Source organism: Panulirus ornatus, chromosome 18 (assembly GCF_036320965.1).
Source record: "Panulirus ornatus isolate Po-2019 chromosome 18, ASM3632096v1, whole genome shotgun sequence".
NCBI lineage: Eukaryota > Metazoa > Arthropoda > Malacostraca > Decapoda > Palinuridae > Panulirus > Panulirus ornatus.
Window position 1 is genome coordinate 60074565 of NC_092241.1, and position 12517 is coordinate 60087081.

At 40.0% G+C, this 12517-nt stretch overlaps 1 protein-coding gene across 1 annotated transcript in view; it reads left to right on the forward strand.

The window, feature by feature from the left end:
• The window catches only part of LOC139755173 (solute carrier family 12 member 9), a 290342-nt gene that overhangs the window by 158652 nt on the left and 119173 nt on the right, over positions 1–12517 (forward strand). Inside the window, exon 11 of the mRNA XM_071673343.1 lies at positions 5796–5957. Within this exon, the coding sequence (XP_071529444.1) occupies positions 5796–5957 (162 nt within the window). The remainder of the gene's footprint in view (positions 1–5795; positions 5958–12517) is intronic.

Here is a 12517-nt window from a genome sequence, read left to right on the forward strand (position 1 = left end):
CTTCATCATCTAGTACATTAAACCTATTGTGAGTGGAGAGTTCATTGCTGGTAGGTTGTTCAATAATGTGGCGACAAATTTTCCTCGCAGGTGGGAAGATGGAAGTATCTTTCAACTTCGTCTCATTGGTTGCTATCCTACTATCTAAGTTATCTACACTAGATGATATATATGTGTCTGTTTCCTTTATCAAAACCACTTTTGCCAACAAAAATCCAGCTTCATCATCCCACCCTATCAAGTACATCACAGAACAAACAAACAAGAAGTGTAGGCTATTGACAAAAGCCACCCTGAATGGTGCTGCCATCCTGACTGAGGAGTGTTAAAGTGGTGCCTGGAACCATCGTACACTCTCAATGTTAAGATTGCTTGTCTTACCTTCTGTCTCATCAAAATCGGTCTACTGGGCTTGTCTTCCTTGCAAGCACCATACACCTACTCAAACCTCACTTATTTTTCATCACAGACATACTTTTGCCTCCTTCAGCCTGATCATTCATTATTAAATATAGTCTTGACAGAGTTCAACAAATCTGTGGCCCCTTGTCCCCAGCATCATGAGGTGCTAAGAATCTGCGGGTTTCTGCTTGACACTACTTCCAGTGACAGGGAGAGGTCAAGTAGTAGTGGTAATAGTCCCTCCCACAACCTTTTCCACTCTGATAGACCTTCCTCTTTTGCTCTTCACTATACCAACATTTATGGTCTCTAGTAACTTCTCTTCTGTTGAACACCATCTGTCTAGTACTTCTAATGTATGACATCTCTATGAAAGCCAGTTGTCTGATGATGCTCTCACTAGCCCCTTTTTCATATCCAGCTATAATCTCCACTCACAGTTCCATTTCAGAGGTGGTGTTTGTGCTTATTCTAACATCAGCACACCTGTTGCATGCCTTGAGGATCTTGAATCCCTAAACTTCGATATGTGGCTCTAGATCTGTCTCCCAACTACCACGCTTTTCCTCTGCTTCACCTATTGCTCTCTTAATTCTTCAAATTTTATATCCTTCTTTGAGTATCTAAACTCCTGCCATGAGACTGTAGCATCCTCTTCCCACAAGCTGCGATCCTCTCCTTAGGGATTTCAGTGTTCATTGTAGGGAATAGTTGAAGTCTTCCCATATGGATGTTGGGGGATTGAAGCCCTCACATTCTCCATTCTCAATGATCTAGAGTAAATTATATCCCACCCTACCCATATTTCTGACTTCTAATTCTAATATTCTAGAACTGTTTATAACCATGTACCCATTGGCACCTTTAGGGTGGGCTGCTTTGAAAATTGTTTCTATCCCTATAGCTTGTAGCTTTGGAACTCTCTCCTTTTTAAAGTCTTTACCAGTAAGTGTGACCTGGCACATATCAAAAGACAGGTTTTTCACTGCCACCAAAATTCGTAAATACTTTTCCATGTCTTTTCTTTTTCCTTTCATAACCTTCTCTCTATTTCAGTCAAAGCCTGCCCTTGAAATGAACTTTCGTCCATGACTGGAGCCTCCAACATAAAAAAAGGGAGCAAATAGGGGAGTTGTAACATGTAATGATGCGATGAAGAGCAGATGGACTAAATACTTTGAAGGATTGTTGAATGAGCTGGATGTAAGGTGCTTAGGTCATTTAGATATACAAAATGAGAGATTCATTGCAAGTAGTTTGGTGAAGAGAAAAGAGGTGCATAAGATGAAATGTGACATGGTGGTGAAATGAAGTTTTACTTTCACCACCTTCTTTTCACTCATATCATTTCCTGATATGATACTAATTCATTATTATTTATTAATTTATTTTGCTTTGTCGCTGTCTCCCGCGTTAGCGAGGTAGCGCAAGGAAACAGACAAAAGAATGGCCCAACCCACCCACATACACGTCCACACATGCAAATATACATACCTATACATCTCAACATATACATCTATATACACACACAGACAAATACATATATACACATGTACATACTTCATACTGTCTGCCCTTATTCATTCCCATCGCCACCTCGTCACACATGAAATAACAACCCCCTCCCCCCTCATGTGTGTGAGGTAGCGCTAGGAAAAGACAACAAAGGCCACATTCGTTCACACTCAGTCTCTAGCTGTCATGTAATAATGCACCAAAACCACAGCTCCCTTTCCACATCCAGGCCCCACAGAACTTTCCATGGTTTACCCCAGACGCTTCACATGCCCTGGTTCAATCCATTGACAGCACGTCAACCCCGGTATACCACATTGTTCCAGTTCACTCTACTCCTTGCACGCCTTTCACCCCCCTGCATGTTCAGGCCCCGATCTCTCAAAATCTTTTTCACTCCATCTTTCCACCGCCAATTTGGTCTTCCACTTCTCCTCATTCCCTCCACCTCCGACACATATATCCTCTTGGTCAATCTTTCCTCACTCGTTCTCTCCATGTGACCAAACTATTTCAAAGCACCCTCCTCTGCTCTCTCAAGCACACTCTTTTTATTGCCACACATCTCTCTGACCCTATTATTACTTACTTGATCAAACCACCTCACACCACATATTGTCCTCAAGCATCGCATTTCCAGCACATCCACCCTCCTGCGCACAACTCTATCCATAGCCCACGCCCCGCAACCATGTAACATTGTTGGAACCACTATTCCTTCAAACATACCCATTTTTGCATTCTAAGATAATGTTCTCGACTTCCACACATTCTTCAGTGCTCCCAGAATTTTCGCCCCTTCCCCCACCCTATGATTCATTTCTGCTTCCATGGTTCCATCTGCTGCCAAATCCACTCCCAGATATCTAAAACACTTCACTTCCTCCAGTTTTACTCCATTCAAACTTACCTCCCTATTGACTTGACCCTCAACCCTACTGTACCTGATAACCTTGCCCTTATTCACATTTACTCTCAGCTTTCTTCTTTCACACACTTTACCAAACTCAGTCACCAGCTTCTGCAGTTTCTCACATGAATCAGCTACCAGTGCTGTAACATCAGCGAACAACTGACTCACTTCCCAAGCTCTCTCATCCACAACAGACTGCATACTTGCCCCTCTTTCCAAAACTCTTGCATTCACCTCCCTAACAACCCCATCCATAAACAAATTGAACAACCATGGAGACATCGCACACCCCTGCCGCAAACCTACATTCACTGAGAACCAATCACTTTCCTCTCTTCCTACACGGACACATGCCTTACATCCTTGATAAAAACTTTTCACTGCTTCTAACAACTTGCCTCCCACACCATATATTCTTAATACCTTCCACAGAGCATCTCTATCAACTCTATCATATGCCTTCTCCAGATCCATAAATGCTACATACAAATCCATTTGCTTTTCTAAGTATTTCTCACATACATTCTTCAAAGCAAACATCTGATCCACACATCCTCTACCACTTCTGAAACCACACTGCTCTTCCCCAATCTGATGCTCTGTACATGCCTTCACCCTCTCAATCAATACCCTCCCATATAATTTCCCAGGAATACTCAACAAACTTATACCTCTGTAATTTGAGCACTCACATTTATCCCCTTTGCCTTTGTACAATAGCACTATGCAAGCATTCCGCCAATCCTCAGGCACCTCACCATGAGTCATACATACATTAGATAACCTTACCAACCAGTCAACAATACAGTCACCCCCTTTTTTAATAGATTCCACTGCAATACCATCCAAACCCGCTGCCGTGCTGGCTTTCATCTTTCGCAAAGCTTTTACTACCTCTTCTCTGTTTGCCAAATCATTTTCCGTAACCCTCTAACTTTGCACACCACCTCGACCAGAACACCCTATATCTGCCACTCTATCATCAAACACAGTCAACAAACCTTCAAAATACTCACTCCATCTCCATCTCACATCACCAATTCTTGTTATCACCTCAACATTAGACCCCTGTACTGAAGTTCCTATTTGTTCCCTTGTCTTACGCACTTTATTTACCTCCTTCCAAAACATCTTTTTTTTCTCCCTAAAATTTAATGATACTCTCTGACCCCAACTCTCATTTGCCCTCTTTTTCACCTCTTGCATCTTTCTCTTGACCTCCTGCCTCTTTCTTTTATACATCTCCAAGTCATTTGCATTATTTCCCTGCAAAAATCGTCCAAATGCCTCTCACTTCTCTTTCACTAATACTCTTACTTCTTCATCCCACCACTCACTACCCTTTCTAATCTGCCTACCTCCCACGCTTCTCATGCCACATGCATCTTTTGCGCAAGCCATCACTGCTTCCCTAAATACATCCCATTCCTCCCCCACTCCCCTTGTATCCTTTGTTCTCACCTTTTTCCATTCTGTTCTCAGTCTCTCCTGGTACTTCCTCACACAAGTCTCCTTCCCAAGCTCACTTACTCACACCACTCTTTTCACCCCAACATTCACTCTTCTTTTCTGAAAACCTCTACAAATCTTCACCTTTGTCTCCACAAGATAATGATCAGACATCCCTCCAGTTGCACCTCTCAGCGCATTAACATCCAAAAGTCTCTCTTTCGCACTCCTATCAATTAACACGTAATCCAATAATGCTCTCTGGCCATCTCTCCTACTTACATATGTATACTTATGTATATCTCTCTTTTTAAACCAGGTATTCCCAATCACCAGTCCTTTTTCAGCACATAAATCTGCAAGCTCTTCACCATTTCCATTTACAACACTGAACACCCCATGTACACCAATTATTCCGTCAACTGCCACATTACTCACCTTTGCATTCAAATCACCCATCACTATAACCCGGCCTCGTGCATCAAAACTACTAACACAGTCACTCAGCTGCTCCCAAAACACTTGCCTCATGATCTTTCTTCTCATGCCTAGGTGCATATGCACCAATAATCACCCATCTCTCTCCACCCACTTTCAGTCCATATGAATCTAGATTTTACTTTCTTACAGTCTATCACATACTTCCACCACCCCTGTTTCAGGAGTAGTGCTACTCCTTCCCTTGCTCTTGTCTCATTAACCCCTGACTTCACTCCCAAGACATTACCAAACCACTCTTCCCCTTTACCCTTGAGCTTTGTTTCACTCAAGAGCCAAAACATCCAGGTTCCTTTCCTCAAACATACTACCTATCTCTCCTTTTTTCTCATCTTGGTTACATCCTTACACATTTAGACACCCCAATCTGAGCCTTCGAGGAGAATGAGCTCTCCCCGCGTGACTCCTTCTTCTGTTTTCCCTTTTAGAAAGTTAAAATACAAGGAGGGGAGGGTTTCCATCCCCCCCGCTCCCGTCCCCTTTAGTCGCCTTCTTTGACACGTGAGGAATGCATGGGAAGTATTCTTTCTCCTCTATCCCCAGGGATAAAATTGATTATAATTATAATTAATAATTATAATTATAATTGTAATTATAATTAGTTATAATTCTAATTATAATTAATTATAATTCATATACAGATATTTTATTTATAATATTTTGTCGCTGTCTCCCACGTTAGCGAGGTAGCACAAGGAAACAGACGAAAGAATGGCCCAACCCACCCACATACACATTTATATACATAAATGCCCACACATGCACCTATACATTTCTGTGTATACATACATATACATACACAGACATATGCACATGTATATATTCATACATGCTGCCTTCATCCATTCCTGCCGCCACCCTGCCACACATGAAATGGCACCCCCCCTCCCCCTGCGAGGTAGCGCTAGGAAAAGACAACAAAGGCCACATTCGTTCTCACTCAGTCTGTAGCTGTCGTGTAATGCACCTGAGCAGATGTATAGGTAAATAATATCTTTTTGCTCACATTTACTCATAGGTGCGCAAGTATTTGCTGCTGTTGGATTCTCGGAAGGACCATGTCAAGTTTTGGCGCCCACAGATGCTGCTTATGGTGAATAATCCACGTTCAGCATGCCCTCTGATTGACTTCACTAATGACCTCAAGAAATCTGGACTCTATGTTTTGGGTCATGTTAAGGTCAGTTAAGGAATATATTTTGGGTCATGTTAAGATCAGTTAAGGAATATTTTCAACTCCACAGTTGTGATAGAAGCTAAGCATTATTCTATAGATTTTAATTTTTTGATAGTGAGCTGGAATTCCCTGGTTTACAGGGTACATTTTACAGCTCTGTAGAGCAATGGATTTTGTTTTATGAATTATCTTCATGATTTTTGAATTGTGGATATGATTTTTATAAGCCTGAATGGTAAGCTAAGGGTACATCAGCTTTTATCTTGTGTCCAGAGATTGTTAGTACTTGTCTGTTAATATGATGTATTTAGCCTTTTATTTTAGATGATATAGGATTAGAAGTGGGAATGAAAGAGCAAAGAAGATTAAAGTACAGAATTTACGGAATGAAACTTATAGATTTAACTTCCCAAAGATGTTGAATGGTAAACGGTAGATACTGATGAAACTGTACAAAGTGAAGTTAAGATACAGGTACTTGTAGACTGTATTAATCTAATAGTGATGCAGATTATCTGCTGGGTAGGAAGTGATATGTTTACCATGAATACTTTATTGATGAATCTTTTATCACAATATGTGATCAGGATTGAAATTAAAGACTGATCAATCTTTATCACAATATGTGATCAGGATTGAAATTAAAGGTTGAAAAAATTTCATTTTTGGAGTGGTAGCTTTTCCTGCCATTTAGTAGTGTTGTGAACACAAATATCACATAATAATGTACATACAGTCAGCTGTTAAATGCACATTGAGTACAGTAAACTTTACTGCATTGAGCAAATATGAAATGCTTAACACTGATTGACTTAGGGTGAGTTTCCACTATGATCAGTACGTGGCAGAACTTTAGCAGGCAAAAGGAAAATCTTATTCACTTTAGTGGCAGGTAATCTTGCCACTTATCCCTGATGATAATACAATGCTAGTTGTTACAGTTATTCATTTCAGATCTTAAACACCCATTATCTCATTCATATGTAAAACAACAGTTTACTGCAACAGCCAACATTTGTATGGTAACTTTCCATGCATTCAGCATGAAGAGGCACAGCATGTCTTAAACGGATAGGCATAGCACACATCTCAAAAAGATAATTGTTTCATGTGAATATTGACAACACCTGCAATCTGGTTGGTCCCCTTTCATGGTCCAGTGTTGTGTGCTACTATACTTCATGATATCTCCTACCTTTCCAGCTGAGAGATTCTTAGGATCTCCACTACCTTTCCAGCTGAGAGATTCTTAGGATCTGCCAGTTTATGGCTCGTACTGTGAAGTTTCTTTTTGGAAATACCAAAGTATGTTTTGAAATCTATCAAACTGATTTTGTGATCCATTTTCATATATAGTATATAAGGCTTTGTTACTTGTGCATTGACACTTCATTTTCCTGGATTGATTCTGATCCTGTTGGCTGAAATGCATTGGTTAAACATGTTATCTGCACTCATGCTGTGATTATAAACCATAATGAAGTTTGGCATGTCACTTCAATGTGTATATTTCTAAGTTTACTCCACCATTTGGCTCCTTCACTTTAGAAGTTCCTGAACATATTTGATACAACACTTAGGACCTTGTTATTTCTTGTTTAAAACAGTTGTACTTCCACTATGTACCTCCCTCTTCCATGTGCTCATATTCTTTCTTTTTCATCATCTTTCATGTCATGATGGGTGTGCCATGGTAATCGTCCTCTCTCAACATTCCAATTCCACCAATTCCATGTTCCACTAGATTTTCCAGTAGAGGCAGTGAGGTATACAGATTGTCAGATGCTAGAAGTTGGCCAGCTGTGTGACTGACTATTTTGAAGACTACATTAAGACCCTAGCTTTGAATTTTATCTGGAATTTTTGTGTTAGCCACAATATGGCTGTGCACAGAGGTGCATTCCATTGGAAGTACATATAGCCCATAGATTACTTTGAATCCAAATCATATCAGCTTCTTTGTGACGAATTGCTTATCACCTTGCATTTCTTGATATGGAACCATTACCTCATCAATGCTGTAGAATTCCTGGTAGCAATACTGTTTGCTGACTTTGTTTAATTGGAGATCGAATGAATCTGAAAAATGTAAAAATCTTCACATTGAAATCGTAAATGAAATGATTATCATTAATTTTGTTATTCTATGTTTAACTTTTTCTCGACCCCACTTCTGTTTTGCTATTTCTTTTGAAGAAGCATGAGTGTGCTATACTGACTTGGAATTATGTCTGTAGTCTCTTCAGTAAACCATGATTTTCTTGTTTTTTTTTCTTTGTAATTGAAGACATACCAACAAAACAAGAAAGCATAGAATTTGACATAAGTGTGGCATACATTGTTTTTGCAAAAATTGCCTTGTAGAACATATCCTGTGTCATCATCATGTCAACTAAATGGAGGCATCTGATGATCTTTTCAAACATGTTTCTTCTCATAGTCTCTGATACAGGATGGTTGAAGATACCAAGATATTCTGTCTAATACATTTTATGAGAATGAGGCTTGTTAAATCAGACAGTACAAAAATATCTAGAAGCAATTTTCGGTTTGTTTGTGTTCCATGATTACTGGGCAGTGACTTTTGCAGCATAAAGCATATTCTTTTTTTTAAAACTCGCCAATCCAGTAATCTATTTTTAAGAGGTGAAGTGAGCGTTTTAAGAATCAGGTAGGGATGTTTGCATAAGAGCAAAAGATTAAAGATGAGGAGAGTGAAAATTGTTGGGTTTGATGCACAGAAAATATTATAAAGGAGGAGATGAACAGAAAGCATCTAAAAAGAATGGAAGAGCTAGGGATGCTGACAGGATGATGTATGATGTGATGAAGAGTGTAGCAGTTGATGTATGGATTTTGAGTGTTAGTGACATCTGCTTAGTTAGCCAGCACTTTAGTAGTTGTCAAGTTGCACTCCTCTGACTCAAGTAGCTGTCTTTTCTTTTTGCCTCAGTAACATGTGGACTACTGGCATTATGTCCACAAAATACAATCTTTACTTGTCATATGTAACACCTGACAATACTTAACTCATGCAACTCGTTCTCCATAAATCTAGATTTTCTTGTGGTGAGCACTATGCTCTAGCCTTGCCTTTTGGCAAAATGGTAGATTGCTATGTGGTGTATATGACATTTGCTGCCGTTTGTCGTTAACATCTTCCTAGTGAATATGATTTATTTTTTTTTTTTTTTTTTTAGGATTCCTTATAGTCCAACCAAGTTTTTTTTTTTTTTAGGATTTTGTATTATGTGTCAGAAATCTATACCTCCCTCATTTTCTCAGTCTTCTATTCTCTTGACTGTAGAGCATTCATATTCTTTGGGTTGATAACATATTTTTTTTTCTTACCTTCTGTTTGATACCTCTATTTCTGTTACCCCTAAGTTTGGTACTTGGGCACTATTTATAAATTCATAAAATCATTTAGGTCACATTGTAATCAGGTCATTCCACCATTTTTCTCACCAGTGGACAGAGCCTGATGAGGATTGGAGAGAGCACTTGCTTGGGGGATTAAAGCACTATTATACCCCCAGAATGAGATGCACCAATGAGGATTTACCCCAAGACCAGCAGATACTCTTTCAGAGAACTCAGGGATCATCCATGAACTCATCCAGCCCCAATTCATTTGGCCATGGAGATGAGATGTGGCCTAGCAACCTCTCGCCCTCATTCATTTGCACTTGCATATTAGCACTGTTTGAACCTGTTCATGATTTCTTGATACCAGCCTGAGGTGTCATCACTTTTTTTCTGTCCTTCAGTAGGCTGGAATGGTATCTTTGCCATTCATTTGTAGGTATTCAATGATAAGAGTATAAGTACTGCGTTATTTTGCTACAAGGTACTACTGCTCAAAAAGCATCTGAAAAATATTTTTCATGACAATAAGACACATTGGACATAAGTTTTTGGCAAATGGTAGAGAACCAAGCATGAAGGTGGTAGCTTTGCATGTAACAATGATTGCTATGTGGTGTATATGACATTTGCTGCCGTTTGTCGTTAACATCTTCCTAGTGAATATGATTTATTTTTTTTTTTTTTTAGGATTTTGTATTATGTGTCAGAAATCTATACCTCCCTCATTTTCTCAGTCTTCTATTCTCTTGACTGTAGAGCATTCATATTCTTTGGGTTGATAACATATTTTTTTTTCTTACCATCTGTTTGATACCTCTATTTCTGTTACCCCTAAGTTTGGTACTTGGGCACTATTTATAAATTCATAAAATCATTTAGGTCACATTGTAATCAGGTCATTCCACCATTTTTCTCACCAGTGGACAGAGCCTGATGAGGATTGGAGAGAGCACTTGCTTGGGGGATTAAAGCACTATTATACCCAGAATGAGATGCACCAATGAGGATTTACCCCAAGACCAGCAGATACTCTTTCAGAGAACTCAGGGATCATCCATGAACTCATCCAGCCCCAATTCATTTGGCCATGGAGATGAGATGTGGCCTAGCAACCTCTCGCCCTCATTCATTTGCACTTGCATATTAGCACTGTTTGAACCTGTTCATGATTTCTTGATACCAGCCTGAGGTGTCATCACTTTTTTTCTGTCCTTCAGTAGGCTGGAATGGTATCTTTGCCATTCATTTGTAGGTATTCAATGATAAGAGTATAAGTACTTCGTTATTTTGCTACAAGGTACTACTGCTCAAAAAGCATCTGAAAAATATTTTTCATGACAATAAGACACATTGGACATAAGTTTTTGGCAAATGGTAGAGAACCAAGCATGAAGGTGGTAGCTTTGCATGTAACAATGATTGCTATGTGGTGTATATGACATTTGCTGCCGTTTGTCGTTAACATCTTCCTAGTGAATATGATTTATTTATTTTTTTTTTTTTTTTTTATACTTTGTCGCTGTCTCCCGCGTTTGCGAGGTAGCGCAAGGAAACAGATGAAAGAAATGGCCCAACCCACCCCCATACACATGTATATACATACGTCCACACACGCAAATATACATACCTACACAGCTTTCCATGGTTTACCCAGACGCTTCACAGATGATTTATGTGGTTATATTAATTGGGAAGTGGTTTCAGAAGTGGTAGAGGATGTGTGGATCAGGTGTTTGCTTTGAAGAATGTATGTGAGAAATACTTAGAAAAGCAAATGGATTTGTATGTAGCATTTATGGATCTGGAGAAGGCATATGATAGAGTTGATAGAGATGCTCTGTGGAAGGTATTAAGAATATATGGTGTGGGAGGAAAGTTGTTAGAAGCAGTGAAAAGTTTTTATCGAGGATGTAAGGCATGTTTACGTGTAGGAAGAGAGGAAAGTGATTGGTTCTCAGTGAATGTAGGTTTGCGGCAGGGGTGTGTGATGTCTCCATGGTTGTTTAATTTGTTTATGGATGGGGTTGTTAGGGAGGTAAATGCAAGAGTTTTGGAAAGAGGGGCAAGTATGAAGCCTGTTGGGGATGAAAGAGCTTGGGAAGTGAGTCAGTTGTTGTTTGCTGATGATACAGCGCTGGTGGCTGATTCATGTGAGAAACTGCAGAAGCTGGTGACTGAGTTTGGTAAAGTGTGTGGAAGAAGAAAGTTAACAGTAAATGTGAATAAGAGCAAGGTTATTAGGTACAGTAGGGTTGAGGGTCAAGTCAATTGGGAGGTGAGTTTGAATGGAGAAAAACTGGAGGAAGTGAAGTGTTTTAGATATCTGGGAGTGGATCTGGCAGCGGATGGAACCATGGAAGCGGAAGTGGATCATAGGGTGGGGGAGGGGGCGAAAATTCTGGGGGCATTGAAGAATGTGTGGAAGTCGAGAACATTATCTCGGAAAGCAAAAATGGGTATGTTTGAAGGAATGATGGTTCCAACAATGTTGTATGGTTGCGAGGCGTGGGCTATGGATAGAGTTGTGCGCAGGAGGATGGATGTGCTGGAAATGAGATGTTTGAGGACAATGTGTGGTGTGAGGTGGTTTGATCGAGTGAGTAACGTAAGGGTAAGAGAGATGTGTGGAAATAAAAAGAGCGTGGTTGAGAGAGCAGAAGAGGGTGTTTTGAAGTGGTTTGGGCACATGGAGAGAATGAGTGAGGAAAGATTGACCAAGAGGATATATGTGTCGGAGGTGGAGGGAACGAGGAGAAGAGGGAGACCAAATTGGAGGTGGAAAGATGGAGTGAAAAAGATTTTGTGTGATCGGGGCCTGAACATGCAGGAGGGTGAAAGGAGGGCAAGGAATAGAGTGAATTGGAGTGATGTGGTATACCGGGGTTGACGTGCTGTCAGTGGATTGAATCAAGGCATGTGAAGCGTCTGGGGTAAACCATGGAAAGCTGTGTAGGTATGTATATTTGCGTGTGTGGACGTATGTATATACATGTGTATGGGAGGGGGTTGGGCCATTTCTTTTGTCTGTTTCCTTGCGCTACCTCGCAAACGCGGGAGACAGCGACAAAGTATAATGAAATATAAAATATTAATTGGGAATGACGTTGTATAGACTTTATTCACAACATTGATAAGGAGTAAATGTATATGTTGACTGTATCCTAAAGTGGCATTTGATGCTCATAGATCTATTA